This window comes from Danio rerio, chromosome 8 (genome assembly GCF_049306965.1).
Source record: "Danio rerio strain Tuebingen ecotype United States chromosome 8, GRCz12tu, whole genome shotgun sequence".
Taxonomy (NCBI): Eukaryota; Metazoa; Chordata; class Actinopteri; order Cypriniformes; family Danionidae; genus Danio; species Danio rerio.
The window spans coordinates 39549049-39572221 of record NC_133183.1 but is presented as its reverse complement, the minus strand read 5'-3'; the positions used below and the strand labels follow the sequence as shown (position 1 = coordinate 39572221).

The 23173-nt window shown below is 36.3% G+C and overlaps 3 protein-coding genes and 2 long non-coding RNA genes across 13 annotated transcripts in view; 3 read left to right on the top strand and 2 right to left on the bottom strand.

Annotated features, from left to right (window-relative positions):
- LOC137490337 (uncharacterized) overlaps nucleotides 1–23173 on the top strand; it is a 205803-nt gene that overhangs the window by 37203 nt on the left and 145427 nt on the right. The gene's annotated exons all lie outside the window — the stretch shown is intronic.
- On the bottom strand, nucleotides 492–5203 carry LOC141375805 (E3 ubiquitin-protein ligase RBBP6-like). 2 transcript variants are annotated; one of them, XM_073910738.1, is made up of 7 exons: nucleotides 1930–2880; nucleotides 1640–1736; nucleotides 1461–1536; nucleotides 1226–1314; nucleotides 1089–1149; nucleotides 847–986; nucleotides 492–751 (listed from the first exon to the last, which is right to left on the bottom strand). In XM_073910738.1, the coding sequence occupies exons 1-7, from the start codon at nucleotides 2087–2089 to the stop codon at nucleotides 577–579; spliced, it is 798 nt and encodes a 265-aa protein (XP_073766839.1). In that variant the 5' UTR covers nucleotides 2090–2880; the 3' UTR covers nucleotides 492–576. The 2 variants fall into 2 exon arrangements, with proteins under 2 accessions (XP_073766839.1, XP_073766841.1); XM_073910740.1 differs by lacking the exon at nucleotides 1089–1149 and having other exon boundaries at nucleotides 1930–5203.
- Nucleotides 3933–7218, bottom strand: LOC100329917 (E3 ubiquitin-protein ligase RBBP6-like). Of its 4 annotated transcripts, none has more exons than XM_073909044.1 (7): nucleotides 6643–7218; nucleotides 6353–6449; nucleotides 6174–6249; nucleotides 5939–6027; nucleotides 5802–5862; nucleotides 5560–5699; nucleotides 3933–5464 (listed from the first exon to the last, which is right to left on the bottom strand). In XM_073909044.1, exons 1-7 carry the CDS (start codon nucleotides 6800–6802, stop codon nucleotides 5290–5292), a joined length of 798 nt encoding a protein of 265 aa, XP_073765145.1. In that variant the 5' UTR covers nucleotides 6803–7218; the 3' UTR covers nucleotides 3933–5289. The 4 variants fall into 4 exon arrangements, with proteins under 4 accessions (XP_073765145.1, XP_073765146.1, NP_001373477.1 ...); XM_073909045.1 differs by having other exon boundaries at nucleotides 6545–7009; NM_001386548.1 differs by lacking the exon at nucleotides 5802–5862 and having other exon boundaries at nucleotides 5207–5464; nucleotides 6643–7002.
- Nucleotides 6988–23173, top strand: part of LOC141375838 (uncharacterized) — a 53158-nt gene continuing 36972 nt past the window's right edge. For 3 of the 4 annotated variants that reach the window (XR_012384644.1, XR_012384643.1, XR_012384641.1), the window contains exon 1: nucleotides 20309–21290. This is a non-coding gene — a long non-coding RNA (uncharacterized lncRNA). Of the gene's footprint in view, nucleotides 7197–20308; nucleotides 21291–23173 lie in introns of those variants that run through there. The other variant, XR_012384642.1, reaches the window with a different exon arrangement.
- Nucleotides 7904–17870, top strand: LOC110438823 (uncharacterized). 2 transcript variants are annotated; one of them, XR_012384647.1, is made up of 10 exons: nucleotides 7904–8016; nucleotides 8291–8454; nucleotides 9537–9704; nucleotides 9989–10050; nucleotides 10330–10408; nucleotides 10644–10719; nucleotides 11019–11073; nucleotides 14195–14246; nucleotides 14456–14533; nucleotides 15840–17870. It is a non-coding gene; the product is annotated as an uncharacterized lncRNA (long non-coding RNA). The 2 variants fall into 2 exon arrangements; XR_012384648.1 differs by having other exon boundaries at nucleotides 8287–8454.

Genomic DNA, 23173 nt, shown 5'->3' with positions numbered 1-23173 from the left:
GCTGAGGCTGTTCTGTATGCGAGTGTTGAGGTTTTGAAACATCAGCTGACAGCGTGTAGGTAGAGAGTAGCAGGTTCTGGGAGTAGATGAGCTTGTCACCGGTGTAGACTTTGACCGACTTGTGAAGTTACTCACAAGACCTCCGCTTATGGGACATTACCATTCAAATGAAACGTTTCCAGCAGAATATGACGCTTCAAAAAACTCCATCGGCACTGGTAACTATGAAAAACACGACTGAGCACTAATAGTGTACTCAACACTTTACACTGACATTTGAAGGATCACCTGACATTAAAGACTGAAGTAAGAACGCTGAAAAAAACCCATCAGATTTTAGCCCAGAAGAGTTTCTCTTTTCCTAAATTAAAGCAAAACTTCATGATATTGTGTTTATGAATTCATTCGTGTGTGTGTGTGTGTGTGTGTGTGTGTGTGTGTATGTGTGTGTTGCACTGCTGGAGTGAAGGTTAACCAGTCCACACAGTTCATGCGGCTATAATCTTTATTATCTTTTATTAATAAACTATGTACAATATTTACACGTCGGCTCCAGGTCTCTTGGATGAAGGTCTCTCAGCGACGTGGTCTCTTCTGGTCGCCGCGCGTCTCTGGTGAAGATGGGGAGCGGGACCGTTTCCCTCCGGCGTCCCGGACCGAAGATGCCGCACCTGCTGAGGACGAGGAGGGCAAAGGCTCGGTCTGGCAGGAGAAGGACGGCCTCTTTCTCTTCTCAGCAGCATAGGCCTCACTGAACAGATCGAGCGCAAACACACACAAGCAGACATCATGTGAGATTTGGACAAACACTAGAACATGCGGCTATGCCAAGTACAGTTTACTCACGCGTCTATGATGGGAATGACGTATCGGCCGCTGCCGTCTATCATGACTCCCTTTCGGTCTGGGTCGTCCACCTCCAACAGGAAGCTGCGGGGAATCCCTGTGCTCTTCCGGATGCGCTTGTGCGGCGCGGAGCGGCTGCCCTGTGAATTGAGGAGTGACAGTCAAACTCTGAGCAAACAATCTGACTGATGAGGACAAGAGCTCAAGTTCACAGCAACCGTGAGCTTGGAAAACCCAGTTACCACATTAGTGGGGCAGTGCCTAATGTGGTGTCCCGGGATCCCAAGCAGCCTCATGGCCTCACTAGTGAACATCAGAACCATGAGAATCAGCTCAGACATCTCTCACAAAGCAAACCTGTCAGTGTCTGAACGCTCACCTGCTGGAGTAGTAGCACAGGCTGGACTGGTACATCACCGCTTTCAGCTTGTCCTCCTCTGACGCCTTTGCCTCAGCCAGATTCTCAGTCTGTTTCACAGGCATTTGCACATTTGAATCTTTTTCACCCTCAACCCTTCAAACAATCTCAAATCTCCCTAAGAAGCTGAGTGCGTGTGCGTATATTGTGTGCTTTACATTGCGTTTTGCTATTGTGCTATTCATTTGTTCAATACCTTCAACAACTGCTCCAGTGAGAGGAGTGAAGGATCAGCTCTAGGTGAAGGTTCACGCCAGCGTCCAGCTTGATGTCTGCAAAACAAAGGAGCTTGTGTGACTAAAACACCAGGGACAGACCAGGAGTCTTCATATAACATCTAACAGAGGACGCGTGTGCTCATTTCACAGCACTTACCCAACAAATCTTCTGTTTGAGGACTTCAGTCCCGCCGCAGGGATCCGTCTGATGATGACCGACGTGTTTTTAGGGATGAGAGCATCATCTGTGTATTCTGACAGCAAAATAAAATCAGAATCAGCACATAATTATGGAGCACGGTATACTTTGAGAGCCATTAGCCTTTTAAAACAGCCAAAACATCCCTACATGTCAGCATCAGCACCACCTTACAGCTTCCAGAAGTGTCTGATGTAACGCATCTAATGTTAGCGTAGAACAGTTGAAGTGTCTTTTCCTCAACTCACCTTCATCAGTCTGGGCGTTGCTGATCTTCAGCTGGCAGAACTTCAGCCTCTTGCTCCTCATGATCTGCCGCTTCAGCTCCCCCGCGCTGATGTTGAGGCCTTCAAACTGGAGCGAGTCGTAGGTGAGTCGACTCTGGAACCTGTAGTGAACACAAGACATACTGAACACAAACACAAAGCACAGCGTAATAAAAAGGGTCAAACCTGAGTGATGGGAACAGCAGGCGATCAATCGACGTATCCAACGATCAATAATATCGATAATCTGGAAAAATTGTCACGGAGGACGCAGAGATCAGATGCCAATCGACACAGCGAGATTCAAACAACACCCACAGGACGGTTGTCATGGATGCTGATGATGAACACGTGACGCATGCGCTGTACAACTTCCGGCAATATTATCATTACTAATATTAATTTTATTGATAGTAGTAGTAAAATCATTGCGATAAGTATAATAAAATAAACAGCAGAACAGTTGGCCATCTCTGAATAATACACAGCGACGTTTCCCTGCACGAACGATTCAGGCCTTCGCCAAGAAGACTCGGGTGAGTCGATGATTCAGGGATTGATTCAACTGTCCGTTCATCCTATTGGCTTCTTTGGCTGAATGAATCGTTCAATGCTTTACTCAAATAAAGCGGCCTCTTGCTGCCACCTATTGGGGGTTTGCTTTTTTGTTTTCAAAAGTACTTTGACACTTTTTTAAAGGCACCTTTAAGTTCATTTTTGCACAAAAGCTCGTCTCTGTGCGTTCCAAATGGTTTGAAATTTCCTTAGCACATGGTTTTCTTGATGCGTTTGAAATTTTCAATGTAAATCCACTCGTACTTGCATTTGATCTTTATTATGCCTTAAAATCAAAACTATACTAAAGGTGTCTTATCCAAATGCAGATTTTCATTCAAAACGTTATGACAGAACCATATTACTTTACAGTGGCCCATGGATATATATATATATATATATATATATATATGTGTGTGTGTGTGTGTGTGTGTGTTGCTTGTTTCTTATTTACCCATGCAGTGACTTTTAGGCATAAATACTATGTAGGCTTGCTAAAGGGTTGCATGAGAAATGTCATCATCGTGAGAGCTTGACTTTTTTTTTGTCGCTGCCTTTAGTTGTGGTGAAATGAGATGCATCATGTCGTTTATCTGTTTGTGCAGTCTGTACCTTCATTTCTGAATCGTGTGGCATCGTACTTGAAGCCAAGTCATTTAGCCCAAGGCATAGTTGTCTTAGAATGAGTAGTTTGCTGATCAAATTCCACATTTTGATGAGGCAAAACACATCTTGGATGTTTTAATTACTATTTTAGGTGAAAAACAAAACAATGAGATTTGTGTAAAATCTAAAGTTAACCAAGTCCAGCCCGCCATCTTGTCCTGCCTCTCAGTTCTCTTAAGCCTTGGGCCGGCTCTGTGAAGTGGCCTCTTTTGGGCTCATCATTGAAGACCGGACGAGCTGCAACATTTCGTTCTGCCAGGTTCTGGGAGTAGATGAGCATGTCATCGCTCTAGACTATGGTCAACTTGTGAAGTTACTCATACACCTCCGCTCATGGCATATTACCATTAAAATGAAACTTTTCCAGCAGAATATGACGCTCTAAAAAAAAAAACTCCATCGGCACTGGTAACTATGAAAAACACGACTGAGCACTAATGGTACACTCAACAATTTACACTGACATTTGAAGGATCACCTGACATTAAAGACTGACGTAAGAACGCTGGAGGAACATCAAATTTTAACACGGAAGAGTTTTTTTTGTCTCTCTCAAATTAAAGCAATATTTCTTAATCTTGTTGTTTTTTTGTTTTTTTTACTGTACAGTTGCCCCAGGTGTTTATCAGGTGTGATGCCTGCTCATCTGACCTTTGACCTCGGCACTCAACTGCTGCCAGTTTTCTTTCAATGCCATGAGATTTCTGAATTCTACATGCAGGAACCGATGCATTCCTTTTTTTTCCTTTTTTTTTTTTAAACAAAACAGATATGGCAGACACGGCCAAACATTGAAACTTTGGAGGGCATTGAGGGGAAAAAAAAGCACAATATCATCAAGGGGAATAAAAGGTTTGATCAAAGCGTGCGTTTACACACGTTCATTTAAATATGGACAAAACCAACATTGGGTTATTTTTGTTATTAGATTTAAAATGCACGGACCCTATTTGACCCAGTGTTCATATATACATATGTTTTTATGAATGAATATTTTTGCATATAAAAGATAATAAAAGACTGACTAGACAGATTAGATAGTTTAATAGACAGATTGACACGTGTAGTCATTCGTTCCTGTGTATTTGATGACTAGCTTCCAGCAGTATCTGGCTGCAGACTTGCATGCAATCTGAGACACAAAGCACTCAGCGGAGCTAGTGAGGTCACTGTGAGAGGCGGGGTTAGGGGTGCACACTCACTGACAGCCTAGATTTAGCCTGGTTTTAACCAAGCCGTCTATTAGACTTTTAACCCTTATGTATTGTTCATATTGTTCAAGTGGCTGTTTTTGCCCCCAATGACCTCCATTATAACTAAACTTGTTTTAATTGCAAAGCCATGACACCAGATAGTAACTCATTCTTTATTGTTGGTGGTTTCCCTGTTGGGATGAGATAAAATGAGTCATTTTTACTTTTGATGGTCAGTTGGCACCTTTAAACACCCCAAAAAAATGCTTGCTGGGATGGTACCAAGAGGCTGTGCTCACTTCTGGACAGAGGGGGTGTAGACTTGCAGCTAGTGCCGATAAGTGGTGCAGACGCTGAGGCTGTTCTGTATGCGAGTGTTGAGGTTTTGAAACATCAGCTGACAGCGTGTAGGTAGAGAGTAGCAGGTTCTGGGAGTAGATGAGCTTGTCACCGGTGTAGACTTTGACCGACTTGTGAAGTTACTCACAAGACCTCCGCTTATGGGACATTACCATTCAAATGAAACGTTTCCAGCAGAATATGACGCTTCAAAAAACTCCATCGGCACTGGTAACTATGAAAAACACGACTGAGCACTAATAGTGTACTCAACACTTTACACTGACATTTGAAGGATCACCTGACATTAAAGACTGAAGTAAGAACGCTGAAAAAAACCCATCAGATTTTAGCCCAGAAGAGTTTCTCTTTTCCTAAATTAAAGCAAAACTTCATGATATTGTGTTTATGAATTCATTCGTGTGTGTGTGTGTGTGTGTGTGTGTGTGTGTGTATGTGTGTGTTGCACTGCTGGAGTGAAGGTTAACCAGTCCACACAGTTCATGCGGCTATAATCTTTATTATCTTTTATGAATAAACTATGTACAATATTTACACGTCGGCTCCAGGTCTCTTGGATGAAGGTCTCTCAGCGACGTGGTCTCTTCTGGTCGCCGCGCGTCTCTGGTGAAGATGGGGAGCGGGACCGTTTCCCTCCGGCGTCCCGGACCGAAGATGCCGCACCTGCTGAGGACGAGGAGGGCAAAGGCTCGGTCTGGCAGGAGAAGGACGGCCTCTTTCTCTTCTCAGCAGCATAGGCCTCACTGAACAGATCGAGCGCAAACACACACAAGCAGACATCATGTGAGATTTGGACAAACACTAGAACATGCGGCTATGCCAAGTACAGTTTACTCACGCGTCTATGATGGGAATGACGTATCGGCCGCTGCCGTCTATCATGACTCCCTTTCGGTCTGGGTCGTCCACCTCCAACAGGAAGCTGCGGGGAATCCCTGTGCTCTTCCGGATGCGCTTGTGCGGCGCGGAGCGGCTGCCCTGTGAATTGAGGAGTGACAGTCAAACTCTGAGCAAACAATCTGACTGATGAGGACAAGAGCTCAAGTTCACAGCAACCGTGAGCTTGGAAAACCCAGTTACCACATTAGTGGGGCAGTGCCTAATGTGGTGTCCCGGGATCCCAAGCAGCCTCATGGCCTCACTAGTGAACATCAGAACCATGAGAATCAGCTCAGACATCTCTCACAAAGCAAACCTGTCAGTGTCTGAACGCTCACCTGCTGGAGTAGTAGCACAGGCTGGACTGGTACATCACCGCTTTCAGCTTGTCCTCCTCTGACGCCTTTGCCTCAGCCAGATTCTCAGTCTGTTTCACAGGCATTTGCACATTTGAATCTTTTTCACCCTCAACCCTTCAAACAATCTCAAATCTCCCTAAGAAGCTGAGTGCGTGTGCGTATATTGTGTGCTTTACATTGCGTTTTGCTATTGTGCTATTCATTTGTTCAATACCTTCAACAACTGCTCCAGTGAGAGGAGTGAAGGATCAGCTCTAGGTGAAGGTTCACGCCAGCGTCCAGCTTGATGTCTGCAAAACAAAGGAGCTTGTGTGACTAAAACACCAGGGACAGACCAGGAGTCTTCATATAACATCTAACAGAGGACGCGTGTGCTCATTTCACAGCACTTACCCAACAAATCTTCTGTTTGAGGACTTCAGTCCCGCCGCAGGGATCCGTCTGATGATGACCGACGTGTTTTTAGGGATGAGAGCATCATCTGTGTATTCTGACAGCAAAATAAAATCAGAATCAGCACATAATTATGGAGCACGGTATACTTTGAGAGCCATTAGCCTTTTAAAACAGCCAAAACATCCCTACATGTCAGCATCAGCACCACCTTACAGCTTCCAGAAGTGTCTGATGTAACGCATCTAATGTTAGCGTAGAACAGTTGAAGTGTCTTTTCCTCAACTCACCTTCATCAGTCTGGGCGTTGCTGATCTTCAGCTGGCAGAACTTCAGCCTCTTGCTCCTCATGATCTGCCGCTTCAGCTCCCCCGCGCTGATGTTGAGGCCTTCAAACTGGAGCGAGTCGTAGGTGAGTCGACTCTGGAACCTGTAGTGAACACAAGACATACTGAACACAAACACAAAGCACAGCGTAATAAAAAGGGTCAAACCTGAGTGATGGGAACAGCAGGCGATCAATCGACGTATCCAACGATCAATAATATCGATAATCTGGAAAAATTGTCACGGAGGACGCAGAGATCAGATGCCAATCGACACAGCGAGATTCAAACAACACCCACAGGACGGTTGTCATGGATGCTGATGATGAACACGTGACGCATGCGCTGTACAACTTCCGGCAATATTATCATTATTAATATTAATTTTATTGATAGTAGTAGTAAAATCATTGCGATAAGTATAATAAAATAAACAGCAGAACAGTTGGCCATCTCTGAATAATACACAGCGACGTTTCCCTGCACGAACGATTCAGGCCTTCGCCAAGAAGACTCGGGTGAGTCGATGATTCAGGGATTGATTCAACTGTCCGTTCATCCTATTGGCTTCTTTGGCTGAATGAATCGTTCAATGCTTTACTCAAATAAAGCGGCCTCTTGCTGCCACCTATTGGGGGTTTGCTTTTTTGTTTTCAAAAGTACTTTGACACTTTTTTAAAGGCACCTTTAAGTTCATTTTTGCACAAAAGCTCGTCTCTGTGCGTTCCAAATGGTTTGAAATTTCCTTAGCACATGGTTTTCTTGATGCGTTTGAAATTTTCAATGTAAATCCACTCGTACTTGCATTTGATCTTTATTATGCCTTAAAATCAAAACTATACTAAAGGTGTCTTATCCAAATGCAGATTTTCATTCAAAACGTTATGACAGAACCATATTGCTTTACAGTGGCCCATGGATATATATATGTGTGTGTGTGTGTGTGTGTGTGTGTGTGTGTGTGTGTGTTTGTTTTTATTACATGGTGGGGACCTCAGCATGATAGCACACTCACAAAGTGGGGACCAAAAACATAGTGGGGACCGATCGCCCGGTCCCCACTATGTTTTGCCTTTAAAAGACTCAGGGGGCGTTGCTGATATGCCTAGTGCAGTTTTTTCACTGATCCCCACCTTGACCATTTACCTGAATTGAGTGTGTAAGTGTGTGTCGGCGCACTGCTCTATAGCGCTCCTGTAGTCGGATGGCGGTACTGCACCCTGACACACGCTTGACGCAATTCACACACTCTGCCTACTGCACATGCGCAATCTCATAAGTGAATCCGACTTTAATCAACTTAATTAAGATCTATCATCAAATTATTCGAATTTTTGGGTAAGTTAGAATGTTTTTCACCATCATAATGTAATAAAATAGGTTATATGACAAATACTTATGTTGCATATTTTGACAGTTATCAGGTATAGTTAATTAAATGTTTTAACGAATTTCCTGGGTGTTTTAATCGATGTTGTTTCAAATTACGTATTAATATAACACTGATAAGACACAAACTACAGTTCGGTATGTAATTTAACTTGTTTACACGAGTAAAAGTTACTCGCGCTAATGTGCTAACGTGCTAACTGCCCGGTGCTACGTGAGTCAGAGGCCGGGGTGGAGTGCATGAGCCGCGGTCAGACAGTCACCAATCACCGGGCGGCTAAATGGATCGACGGAGGATAAAACCATTAAAAGATGCGGAGAAACACATCACCAGCTCCACTGACAAGACCCATTCACTGGAAACCGAATATATAGAAGGTTACTAAGGTATGTTTTCATAGTTCTTGTATCGTACTTTTTAAATGGTTAATTGCTTTAAACATTTAACGTTAATCCTGAAATGACACTATTATATACTATTTATACGTTAATGTAGTAATATAACGTTAGAGGTTATAATTAAAATGTGGGGCTATCTGGTCCTAGAAATGTACTTAATTTATTGTTCTATGACGTGTAGAAACGTTTTATTTTAGATAAATAATTATAATACATAAATGTTCACTGTGTGTGTTTTATTTATTTATTTGCTGTCAAATGGTAGCCTTTTACAATAAGGTTAAATTAGTTAATGCTGGTTAATGCATTTACTAACATGAACAATACATAATACTTTATTACAGTATTTGTTCATGTTTGTTAACTTTAGTAAATGAAAATAAAGTTGTTCATTACTAGTTGAACACGCACAATGCATTAATTATTGCAATGCATTATTACTGGTACAAGCATGAATGTAGATTTGAATAATGCATTAGTAATTAGTAAATGTTAAACTGATTAATAAATGCTGTACATGCATTGTTCATTACTAGGTCATGTTAGTAAGTAGTAGTACATTAACTAATAAAACCTGATTGTAAAGTGTGACCTGTAAACAATTAAAGTGGAAAAAAAGTTCTTTAAAACTGTCCTAAGAAAGAAGAACAGGTGTTCAATAGTATTAGAACAACATTGAGGAAAGGTTCTGATCCACTTCAAAAGGTTTACTGTATTTATAATTCACACACAGAGAGGATGCTAATGTGAGGTTTTTGTAGTTTTTGAACCCTACACATTTCATTAAATCTTTTAGGTCAGAGTTTGCGTTGTCCACATTTATTAAAGGAAGTTTTGTGGTTGAGTACAAATGATAGAGCTTGTGGAAGCAAAGCATATATGAGATATAATAAAAATACTGTCTTTATGTTTGACTTTATATGGTAAAACAAGAACAGGTGGTTAAGTGTTTTCCCCATTCAAATGTACATGTATATATTATATTCATTCTGTTTGTATTCATGCCATAGTTTAGCTTTTTATTGCTATGAGAGGGCATAATTAAAATGTTGCTTGCTCTTTTCTCTTAGTTTTGCAGCATTGATGCCGATCATGAGGACGATCTGCACCCTAACTGCACTGTCAATAAGATCGTTGTTCAGAGAAAACCTCATTTGTGCCTTTTTGCAATCAGGGATATTTTCTTTGGAGAGGAAATAACGTTTGACTATGGCGCATGTGATTGGCCTTGGAGAAAGGTTTGACATTTTGATTACTTAATACATTAATCCTTAATACATTCAGCAAAGCTAAGAGTTTTTTAATGTTAATATAGATTAAGGGTAAATCTGTTCAAAAATAAAGAGTTTGCATCATCCATAAGAGATAATGAAATCAATCTCTTAATATCTTCTTCTTGTCTTAATGGGTAAAAAAGTTTAATTAATTGGGTAATGCTTTACTTTAAAGGGGGGTTCATAAGACTGTCATGAAAGCTTTATAGTCATGACATGACTTGTATAACAAAGCTGTTTTTAAATAGCTTTCATTGAAGGATGCCCATATGACTGCAGAAGAAAACTGCTCCGACAACTCTCTGATGAGGTATGTTTATTAGTATTATTATTATTAGTAGTAGTAGTAGTAGTAGTAGTAGTAGATGTTGTTGCTGTAGTAGTGCATTTAATTGTAATTATTTAACTTAGTGTGTGTCCTAATTTATGAACATATGCAATAGTGTAACATTGTGGGGACCAGAGGCATGTTAGAGAAGCTGTGAAACACACTTAGTCCTCAATACACACACAGTACGGTCTGACATAGTGGGGACCAGGAGCCCTGAGTACTACTGTCTAATTATTATTTTGTGTTTTTTATATTCAGCTTTCATTGAAGTATGATCATATGACGAGAAGAAGAGAACTGCTCTGCTCCAGTAGGAGACCCACAACCCTCTGATGAGGTGTGTTTAAATTTAATAATAATAATAATTATTATTAGTAGTAGTAGTAGAAGTAGAAGTGTGTGTCCTAATTGGTGAACGTATGCACTAGTGTAACATTGTGGGGACCAGAGGCATGTTAGAGAAACTGTGAAACACACTTAGTCCTGAATACACACTCAGTACGGTCTGACATTGTGGGGACCGGAACCCTTGAGTACTGCTGTCTAACTAATATAAATTTTTTTATTTTCAGCTTATATTGAAGGATGACCATATGACAGAGGAAGAGAACTGCTCTGCTCCAGCACGTGACCCACAACTCTGATGAGGTGTGTTTAATGTTGTTGTTATTTTTATTAGTAGTAGTAGTAGTAGTTGTAGTAGTTGTTGTTGTAGTAGTAGTGCATTTAATTGTAATTATTTTCTTAATCAAAATCTAGAAATGAAATAGAGTGTGTGTCCTAATTGGTGAACCCATGCACTAGTGTAACATTGTGGGGACCAGAGGCATGTTAGAGAAGCTGTGAAACACACTTAGTCCTCAATACACACACAGTAAGGTCTGACATAGTGGGGACCGCGACCCTTGAGTACTGCTGTCTAACTAATATATATTTTTTATATTCAGCTTTTATTGAAGGATGACCATATGACAGAGGAAGAGAACTGCTCTGCTCCAACACGTAACTCACAACTCTGTTATTGCATATCAGATTCAACGAACCGTTTACTACGGATTTCATGTAATTTTGATAACTGTGCATTAATCAGATGTCATCAAGCTGCTGTGCCGTCAGCCAATCGTTGTATTGCTGATAATGATTTTGAGGATCGATAGATCTGTCACAACACACAGTCACAACACCTCTCAGATCAGTTTAATCTGATTCGCAAACTTTTTTGAAGAACCAAATTAGCCTAAGATGAGTTATCAAGATTAAAAGATCCAGGATCTGTAATATATTCTTAGATTATTTAAGCGAGGTCCGAAGAACAGACCCCTGGACCCTTGAGTACTACTGTCTAAATTATATTTTTCAAAATAAAAATTATAAATTATATATAAAAATATATAAAATATATTTATAAGATATTTATAAAATTATATATAAAATATACATTTTTAATTATATACAGTTAAAGTCAGAATTATTAGCCCCCTTGTTTATTTCTTGTACTAAATTTCTGTTTAATGGAAAGCAGATTTTTTAAACACATTTCTAATCATAACAGTGTTAATAACTCATCTCTAATAACTGATTTATTTTCTCTTTGCCATGATGACAGTAAAAATTATTTGACTAGATATTTTTCAAGACACTTCTATACAGCTTAAAGTGACATTTAAAGGCTTCACTAAGTTAATTAGGGTAACTAGGCAAGTTATTGGAGGGATAATAATATTGACCTTAAAATGGTTCATAAAAAATTAAAACTGCTTTTATTCTAGCTGAAATAAAACAAATAAGACTTTCTCCAGAAGAAAAAAATATTATCAGAAATACTATGAAAAAATTCCCTGCTCTGTTACACATCATTTGGCAAATATTTGTAAAAAAGTTTTAAAAAGGTGGGCTGACTTCAACTGTATATACTTTCATATATATATATATATATATATATATATATATATATATATATATATATATATATATATATATATATATATATATACACACAGTTGAAGTCAGAATTATTAGACCCCTTGGAATTTTTCTCTTCTTTTTTAAATATTTCCTAAACGATGTTTAACAGAGCAAGGAAATTTTCACAGTGTGTCTGATAATATTTTTTTCTTCTGGAGAAAGTCTTATTTGTTTTATTTTGACTAGAATAAAAACAATTTACATTTTTTTAAACACCGTTTAAGGGACAAAATTATTAGCCTCTTTAAGCTATATTTTTTTCTCGATAATCTACAGAACAAACCATCATTATACAATAACTTGACTAATTACCCTAACCTGTCTAGTTAACCTAATTACCCTAGTGAAGCCTTTAAATTTCACTTTAAGCTGTATAGAAGTGTCTTAAAGAATATCTAGTCTAATATTATTTACTGTCGTCATGGCAAAGAGAAAATAAGTCCATTATTAGAAATGATTATTAGAAATAGTTATTAAAACTATTATGTTTAGAAATGTGTTGAAAAAAATCTTCTCTCCGTTAAACAGAAATTGGGGAAATAATAAACAAGCTGTCTAATAATTCAGGGGGGCTAATAATTCTGACTTCAACTGTATATAAAGAGTTTCATTGCAGAACGAGATATATCCATTTAAAAAAATGTTGGTAATTTTGACATTATTTTTCAGGACATCAACAGTCAAGTTCATTCACAATTTTTGTACATTAAACTATAACTTGAGCTCAGTGAAGGCCAGGAACACAATATTTTCAAATCCAGGATATTTTTTATTTAATTTTATGTCTATAATTAAGTAAAAAAAGACATGCCAAAATGCTACATATTAATCCAACCCACATTGTCAAACATGGAATAATATATGCAAAGATTGATTAATAATAATAAGATTCTAAGTTAGATTTGGCCAGAATGTACACAACATAACATAACATAACTTTTTTTTTTTTTTTTTGCAAAACGCTACATCCACCTTAGGCTATATTATACTACATTAATACCATTACCAAAAGCTAGTGAATCAATGTTTTGTTTGATAAGTAAGATTAAGTTAGTTAGATAAATGACCTTTAGCTTGGTACAGAAAGAGTGGGGGGCGGCTCCTTCCACACCGCTGCAGAAAACCAAACCTGTATGATTAGAGCGGGCGGAGCTGAGTCCGTGACACAAACTTGCCTCGCTATGTCATATTTAATGAATTATTTCACTGTAATAATAATAATAGCTTATTTATTTGGTTGTGAAAAAGCTAAACCGTTTTCTCCATAACAACATGTGCCCTTTAAGTTCCTTTGTAATAAATCAACAACAACAAGAATTAATTTTAAATAATAGGTGCAACCACATAAATAAATCTTCAGATAGGCTACTCAGCTACATTTAAGAAATTATTTAAAAAATAAACTTATAAAGAACACTTGCAGACAGGTATCTTGTGATAGGGAGTAGGAAAAAAGGCGCTCCTAGGCCTTCTCTTGACATCAGCGGAGACTCGTTCCCTGCTGCATTTGTGTATTGTTGACGCAGACGTATCTTATTCTGGTCCACTTTTGTGGCCTTTTTATAATTTTTTGTGAAGTTGAAGACTTCATCTTCTATCGCTAAATCAATGAGCAAACTCTGAGCACTTCACCGGTAATGACTCTCTTCCCAGGGGATGCTGAGCTCGCGCCGCATCCTGAACGCTCTCTAACTGTTATATCGCACTTTGTAAAGAAACTGGTCTGACGGATATTGCGTTTTGTGAAAAAAAAATACGTTTTGTACTTGGCCTAAAATGTGCATTCTTAAATGTTATTAATGGCAGCAATTCACACATAGATTAAGGTACATCTGAACAGTGATTTCCAATAATAAAATCCAAATGTCAAAAAATGCCGTTTATCGCATTTTGCAACCAAACTCTTCATATGTATGTGTGTGTTATGACTGTATGACTGCAGAAGAGAACTGCTCTGTTCCCACAACTCAGTTTTTCTGGGACTTGAAAACAGACGCTCAGCAGATTTTAAAGGGGGGAATCTTGATCAAATCGTGGGTTTACACACAAACATGTAATACAGTGCCAGATTTTCTGGATGTTATATACACATTTGTATTTGCAAACATATACCATATTGTTTTAAATGATGTATTTTTGTGTGGGTTTTTACATTCAGAGAAAGTTACAGTGGATCGTGATTTTGGAGGAGGTGAAGTCCAATCTAAAAGGTAAAAATATTATTTATTTTTCTAATCAGATTTTTTCTTTTTTCAGAATGTTTATTTTTATCATGATATGTATGTGCTATGTTTGAAAACTATTTTTAAGCTACCATCACACGCTTTTACCCATTAAAAAGAACAACACAAAATCAAATAAATATTTTGGTAAGCTTTATGCAGAGAAGTCAACTCTCAGACTTGATTTTTACTTTCAGAGTCCCCTCAAGTATCATCACTATGGTACAGTGTCTGTGAAGATAGTGATGCAGACCCAGCATTCACAAAAAAGAGAGGTATGATCATTAAAGTTAATTTGTGACTGACTTGTTTTATTGTACAAGTCCAAATGCACAAGCTCATTTACATAACATGTAGGGTAAAACAGGACAGAAGCACATTACTTCCATGATGATTTCAGTACAGTTGCACTTGATGTCTCATTTCATGTTAGTTAAACAATATTGCTAAATACTTTGGAAAAATATACTAATTGCATATCTGGTTACACTTTATTTTGATAATTTACTTTACTACTACTACTAACTACTAACTACAAGTAACTGCAACTACTTGTCAACTAACAGCCATTAGACTGTCTGTTAGAATCAACACTGCTAATGCTCTACTAAATTTATATAAGAATTAGTCATATTGTACTAATTTTGAGCGTAACCTAACAGTCTGCTGTACTATTTACTGAGACCAATGAGAGTTGGTTTTATTGAGGTAACCTTAACTGTCAGCTAATACTCTACACTCTAAAATTAATAAAAATAAGTAATAATAATTAAATTAGCAGTTTTTCATAATTTGTTTTTATGAAATCTGTTTGTTTCTGCTTTTGAATTGCATTATGGGATCTTGATCTTTCTTCCAACAACTTTTAATCTTAAAAAGTAAAAAAAAGTGACTTTTTGTTTGGGTTGTTGTTGTATATTATGCTACAGAAACCTTGTAATAAACTGCCGGTACATTTTCTGTTATTCTAAAGACTTATTTATCTCTATATATTATTTCTTATACATTATATTATTTCAAACTACTAAAATGTCAGTAAAAGTCACTTTGTTAAACTGTAGAGTTGAATTTTCAACATCAAAAGTGCACAGAGCAGAGATCAACATCCCATAATGCAATTCACCACCACAAAAAAACAAACAAAAAAAAAAACACTTGTAAATCACAAAATACAGGAACTGGTAATGAACAGATATCTGTTACAGTGTAGTGTTTTGAGCTAAACTTGAGCTAACAGTCTGCTAATACTCTACTGATAATCAGATGAGCGTTAGTCTTATTGAAATACTCTAATACATAATACTTTACGGTGAGATAATTAACGTAGTTGCAGAGTTACGCATAGTTAGAAGAATGTCTAAACTGGACTATGGAATAAAGTGTAACCCCATTAACCAGATTTGAAGTTAATAGGAAGTATTTTTTAATCCATCTCCATCTTAAGTATTTTTAATAATAGGCAAGACATATTTTTCTAGCATTTTCTATCACAATATTAAACTAACATAACAGCACATGTTGTAAAAATGACTGAACATTTATGCAACTAAAACCACTTTTTTATATTTTAACCACCCATAGGTCCCATAAAGAGAAGATCCTGGAGCAAACAGGAAGTACATGCTGTGGTGAAAGCTGAACCATTGGCTCTAAAAACCAGAGATCAGCTTTGGATTTTTATATTAAAAACTGAATCTCGGCTCTTTAGATAAAAAATCTGAATAACACTTTTATAGTAAGTATACACTATACATCATTAGTTTAGCACTAACTCTACATTAATAGACTTTAGGAAGCAGTTTATAAATACAGCTTCAAACGCTGTATTCTTGACTTGACTTAATTGTATTTTCATGCTTTGTTACTGATTCATTTTTCATTACTATATTATGTATTGCATTATTTACAAACTATTTGTATATAAGAGTAGTTGGTGGTTTTTAAGATAATTCAGAATGAGTTATTAAATGATTAATAAACTATTCAAATGAGCATTTATACATGTTATATTCAGGCATATAGTAATTGTAACCATGTGTGTTAGTAAATGCTATAATAACACAACTTCATGCAGTTTTGTGACCTAAGGACTGTTTATAGTTGATAAATCCCTTATAAATGTCAATTTAAGGCTCAGTATCTAATGAACAATAAATCTTTGCAATCTTATTTTAAAAATTCTGTAAAGTTTAAACATTGCAAAATAAAAATACAACATCATTTCAAAACAACAATTAACAATATGACAAGATTCATTTCAGTGTTTCTGTGATGTTTGCACTGTACAGTAATTTTATATTTTGATAAGATTGCAAAGATTTATTTTTCATTAGATAGTTTCATTTGTGTATCTTGAAATTAATGGAAAAAAAAAAATATATATATATATCTTCTTTGGCCTTAGTCCCGTATGATTGCGGGGTCGGCTCTTTTTGGAACAAGTCCTTCAGTTTTAGACTTGTCCATATGATAACGACTTTTTTACACCTTCCGGCCAGCCTGTCATATGGGCCTGTCACACTCATACACTAGGGACAATTTAGCCTTCCCAATTCACCTGTAGCATGTCTTTGGACTGTGCCTTTGCACCCGGAGGAAACCCACACGAATGCAGGGAGAACATGCAAACTTCTCACAGAAATGCCAACTGAACCGAGGTTCAAACCAGTGACCCAGCGACCTTCTTGCTGTGAGGCGACAGCACTACCTACCGCGCCACTGCTTCACCATATATATATATAAAGCTATAAATCACTCCCCCTTTTAATTTATTTCTTTTTTTCTGTGTAGAATATAGCTGAGATTTTAATTTTCATTTATAAGGGATTTATAAAGCATCAATAGTCCTCACTTTAGATTAGCTCACAAAACTGCATGAAGTTGAGTTTATAAAGCATTATTTAACATGCAGAAAAACGTATTATATGCAGGGCTCCAAACCGGTTCAAGGAACGGAAACGAAAAACAGAATCAAATGACATTTTTCAGGAACAGAAACGAAAACCGAAAAAAAAAGATCAACTTTAATCGTTCTGAACAGAAATGTTTACAGTTAAACGGTTTATAATGTTATTTTATCGTTCTCTTTATTATATTATTTTTGGGAGACAAAAAGCATTAATTTAAAGCATGTGAACAAATGCGACGGTGACGCTCGTTTTTATATAAACTATAAATGTCTGGCCGTGATGCGTATTTAGGCCTATGCCAGTCTATAAAAGATAATGTAGCTTAAAACACTTTAAAATTTTAGAGAACGTAATACAGTTTGCACAACCAATGTTTGGTCTTAATAACCTGCCCATAATTAAACGTCATGTAGCCTACTTTTTGATTACTTGACCAGCGGATTAATGGCAGCACCAGCGGATAAACGAGATCTGAGCATAATAGGTATGACCAATATGTGCATAACCAATATGCAAAGTCAAGAGAGTGCACGACTCCATAGGGTAACGTAGCCTAAACTGCGCACACTTGATTATGTAATGTGTGAAATCGTGGACGCATCTCAAAGAGCAAAGCATAACTTATTAAATGCCCATGCTTAATCGGTCATCGATAAGGTCTATCGGTTTTAAAGGGTTACCGACAATAAATCAATCGAGTAATCGTTAGCATCCCTAGTTTAATCAATGAATGTGTTAAATTTTAAATTTATATTAAAGATGAATAAGGCAAGAATATGATAATGATACTTTTTAGATTTTTACACCTACAAAAATATCTTGTGGTAGTGCACTTGTTTAATAAAAATCTTTGTAAATAGGTTATCTGTAAAAAACGCAATCAGAGCCAATGACATGTAGAAGTAGTGTTGCCTAAACGGCTATTAAATTTCTAATAAAATTAAAACCAAAGTATAAATCATTGCATTTTTCGTTTGATAAAAATATACAGAAACGAAATAAAATCATAAGGATGCTAGTTTGTAATTTATGTTAATAATAAATAAATTACATGCTTAGACTATAAGCTTAACGGCTATACGCTGCCAATAGGCCACTAATAAATATTATTTTACTTTGTACTGGATTATAATGTATATTTTACTATAAAAACTAAATATAGCATGTCTTACTGTCATTTAAAACAAGTAATTCAAAATACACATCAGAACTGTAGACCTGCAGTGTGTAAACTGTATACAGGGGGTGTTGGTCAATCAATAGCCTACAGCACATAATTGAACTAATTATGATGCTAACTGTAATTTAGCTCTTAATATAGGCCTACGATATATTTTCTGGTGTTTAATTTTGCATGAGCAAATAGCAGTATAGCCTAAAGTAAATTTTTTAAAAAGATTTTACTAATATTAATAATAATGGATATAATAAATTTAAATAATAATTGCACTGTGCAGTGTACTAAATATTTGTATTAGGCTACATGACTGAAAAACTATTTCATAACAATTTTCATAATTTTTACTGCTATTTCATATTATACAACATCTAAATGTAGGGCCGGGCCTGCGCTCGATACCAAGGAGTGGGGCTGTGTGTAGAGGGAACCGATTGGATTTTCTTTTTTTTTTTCTTTTTTTTTTAGCCCTGATTATATGCCTGAATAGTAAATGTATAAATGTTCATTTATATAGTTTTTTAATCATTTATTTACTCATTCTTAATGATCTTAAAAAACACCAATTATTCTTAGACAGTTTGTAAATAATGCAATACTTCATTTAGTTATGAAAAATGAATTATAAACAAAGTATGAAAACACAAAAATTGAGCACATTACACATGCTTATAAGTCAACAATAGAGCATCTAGCTGTGTTTATAAACTGCTTACTATTAATGTAGAGTTAATGCTTAACAAATGATGTCTATTTGGAGTTTTGGTGGCTTGGTTATATGATGAAGGTTTTGCATTTGTGGGGTTCAGTTCTTTATTAATATATTTTAAAATATTTTTAATGTTTTTTTTTTCAAATAGTTAAAATACGACAGAAACAGAAATAGAACATACTGGTGGGTTTTAAGAGTTTACCCAAAAATGTACATTATATTATTAATTACTTGCCCTCATCTCACTCTAATCCCCTGAGACCTTCATTCTTCTTCAGACTCAAAGGAAGATAACTTAGATGAAGTGCAAGAACTCCTCATCCTCCATAGACAGCAAGGGATTGAAACAATTTGAAGGAGAGGAATTAATAAAAGAATCTTCATTTTGAGGTGAACTAACCGTTTAATATTATTTGCTATTGCACTTAACTAAATGTGCACGCAGACATGGAAGAGTTATGTGGAAGCTTGTTATACCCAATGAGAACTGCTTTTAGACAAGCAAGAGAGTTTCATGGATTTTGTGTTTACTGTTTTTTTTGTGTTTAAAGGTTTTGTGGAAATTATTTATAATAAATATAACATTTATTAAATCTATTCTGGACCATTTCCTGTTTGGATCTTGAGGTTCCTTCTGTATTCAAATTACATTTTTTATAAACTGACCTGCTCTTCAAATGAAAATTCTAAAGCAGTTTACTGTCAAATTACTTGATTGAGGTTTAAAATTTAATATTAGTAAGGGTGCTGATCTGATCCCCACGTTGCCTAAAAACTGGTAATGTGTGTGTAGAACTGGTCCTTACTTTGACTAAAAAACGGTAATGTGTGTGTAGAACTGGTCCTTACTTTGACTAAAAAACGGTAATGTGTGTGTAGATCTGGGGCCTCATGTATCAACGCTGCGTTCGCACAAAAACTTTGCGTACGCCAGGTTTCACGCTCAGAATTGCTCACGTTTGGATTTACTAACGATGAACTGAACGTGGGAATGTGCGCAGCTTCACGGCAGCTTTCTGGCAGGCGTACGCACATTTTTTGTGCGTGTCTGTTTTATTTCCATTGGCGACTCCTAGAGGCAGTTGTGTTAAATTCCTCTCTACAAAGTGTCTGAGCCTTGCAATGGCAGCTGTATGAGACGGGTTCATATAGTAGGTATGTAACATTTCCATACCATACAGTTGACCAGCTAAACATTAAAGCGCAAATTGCAGCAGTCGCAATGTAATCTATTTACTAATCTAATCTATCAATTATTTATTATTATATGTACTGTATTATTCCACTTGTTATTCAAAATAGCAAGTTTATTTATATATTTATATCCGGCGCGTACTGTTTTAGACAATAATAATTAGTGACTGGGAACAGAAGATGAGAACAAATAAACGTTAGAAATAGGTGTTTGTAATGGCAGCATCAGACGTAGTTCTTCAAAATGTGTATTTGCTAATAATAGCACGCGCTCGGCCTGTATCTGGCTCGGAAGCGCCGGTGTCGATTTAACCCAGAACCGGGTAGAGCTCACTCCTCCGCGGTAAACAATTCGCCGTCTGATTCCATGAGATGTAACGTTATGATAGATGCACTATGTAACTGTGATTTTTTTTCTACACATACTTTTATGTGAGAAGCAATGACCATTCGAATATGGTATAAATAACATGGTAACAAGGTATATTAAACATAAATATGACGTAGAAACAATTTACTAAACTTGAATTATTAAGCATGATTGAACAAAATGTTTGAATTTAGTAATGTAAATGTGTGGTTTTATTTTTTCTAATGTTTTTTTGTGATAAACTTGTGTTCAGTTAAACTGTACATTTGAATAAATGAACTTTTATTATGAAAAGAGGTTAACTTACCCAAGTTAAATAACTTTATTTGATCAAATTGTCAAAATAGTGCACTACTAACTTATATTTTGTTAAATGGTTTGAAATGTGATAACTGTATTATGAAATTTGATAACTATATTACTATTTTCTGTTTTGGTCTTCTTTAGAGAATTTTACACTACGTCACATATATTAATACTGCTTTGCATATGTGGTATTGTATTGATATTATAAACTGTGAAGTTTAACCTTATATAATATTTTAACAGTGAATGAATGGTGGTAAGAGTCAAAGCAGAGGATTAAATCCTTTGAAAGATGCTGCTCATCATGTGAGGTTGGGGAAGGATAAAGACATGCTTACGTGGAGGTACATCAGTGACATCAAAGGTACCAAAGTTTTGTACATGTTTTTTCTTACTGCAGGTAGTCCCCAGTTATTGTTTCATTATAAGCATAGTGTATAAAATGTTAAGATGCAAAAAGGAGTTTAATTTAACACAAAAAAATTAAGTCATGAATGATGATTTGATGACAAGACATTATAAATGTCAACAAATAACATTTAAATAATAATAATAATAAAAAGAAATGTCCTAATTGAAAACCACACTTTAAAATGTTAATGTTTAATTTAAGAGTCTAAAAAATGCTAATATTAATGATTTCCATATTAGTGAAAAGTTAAAACTATTAAAGATTGTACACTATCCAGGGCCTGATTAACCAATGGTTAATAACACACATTGATGGAATAAGCCATTTACACAAATTTTGTCAGACAAGTGATGTCTGACCGACAGAGACAACATAACTAAATAGCGCCAGTGGTGTAGCTTGTAATGCACAGCAACATGTTTTGACGCGATTGATCATCAACTCGAGTTCTAATATACCGTCTGCTGAACTTATTCTTATTTTTTTTCTCCCCATTGGATATCAGATGGGAAATACATTTATTTTTAGGAAACATTTAAAAAAAAATTAAAATAATGCAAATGTTAAATAAAGTCACAAGTGCCTCGTGTGTTTTGATGATGTTTATCTTATTTCTCTAAATAGGTATTTTAAATATATAATAAAGTTATTTTCAAATGTTAGCAACATCTTAATAGAATTCATTTGTATTTATTTATTTGTGACGTTAGTCACTAGGGGTGTAACGGATCACTGTTGATCCGTGATCGATACGGATCACAACCCACGGTTCGGAATGCGCGTGACCCGTAGATTAATAACTTTTTTTGAACTTGTAGGTTAATCCAACATTTATAACAATCGCAGAGAGATCGCCTCCCGTGTCATTCAAATTGCATGAATGAAAGCATTTTGGCTTCCCTGTAAAATATAATGATGACGTTGTGGGACCTACATATGGAACAAAATCAATGCCTAAAGTCTTGAATTAAAAAGCTTGTTGAATATCACAAACTGAAAAAAATAATACACCGTATTAACAAGTTCTTGCATTTTAATGACTTGAATTCCAGGGTTTGTATTTTTAGGTCCTGAATTTTAACATATCTGTTTATTTAAGCTGTGAATATTTCAACGAAAAATATTTCAAACACGTTTTCATACTTAAAAATTTAATAATTCATATTCAATTTTCAGATTTCACTTAAAAAATATTCAATACCCTTTAAAAATACGATGTATAATATTCAAAAGGTCATTTTCAGTTCATTTTATTTCAGTTCTAATATTCGCTTCCATAAATTCAGTGGATCAAATTCGACTGATAAAATTCAACATTACATCCGGGAACTGCAGGAGAAGCAATAGATTGCAGATTGAAGATCGCCAGCTGCTCTAGCTTTCACCAGCAGGTGGAGATGGAATAATGTAAGATTTTTAACCCAGTAAACAGGCGAGAAAAAGGCTAATAGAGGCAAAAAAGTAGCATTTAATTTTGATATCAATGCCTTGGACATTATAAATAATAAAAAGTATGAGTAAAATGAGTAAATGAGGTTTTAGTCATCTATATTTGCCCTTATGTAACGGAAGCCAGCTGGTGATCGCGTAAAGCTCACTCCTCGGATCCAGGGACAGACGTTCTGCAATCTTATCGGAGCTTGTCTCCCATGCTGGCTCGTTACCTGCTCGGACCGGTGCGGTTACTTGCACATAAACCGTCTTTTGATGAATATGATGTTAAACATTGTCTATCTTTATTGACTCTTTCTTCCATAGACGCGAAGTATTATATTGACAGCTAAAGAATATAAACGTAAGAGAAACAGGAGAGGAAATATTATAATAATAATACA

Coding starts and splice junctions, on each gene's coding strand:
- LOC141375805 (XM_073910738.1), bottom strand. CDS start 2,089: ATGTCTTGTGTTCACTACAGGTTCCAGAGTCGACTCACCTACGACTCG. Junction 1,737..1,929: donor CAACGCCCAGACTGATGAAG/GTGAGTTGAGGA, acceptor TTTTGCTGTCAG/AATACACAGATGATGCTCTC. Junction 1,150..1,225: donor CTGTGCTACTACTCCAGCAG/GTGAGCGTTCAG, acceptor GATGTTCACTAG/TGAGGCCATGAGGCTGCTTG.
- LOC100329917 (XM_073909044.1), bottom strand. CDS start 6,802: ATGTCTTGTGTTCACTACAGGTTCCAGAGTCGACTCACCTACGACTCG. Junction 6,450..6,642: donor CAACGCCCAGACTGATGAAG/GTGAGTTGAGGA, acceptor TTTTGCTGTCAG/AATACACAGATGATGCTCTC. Junction 6,028..6,173: donor CACTGGAGCAGTTGTTGAAG/GTATTGAACAAA, acceptor CCTGTGAAACAG/ACTGAGAATCTGGCTGAGGC.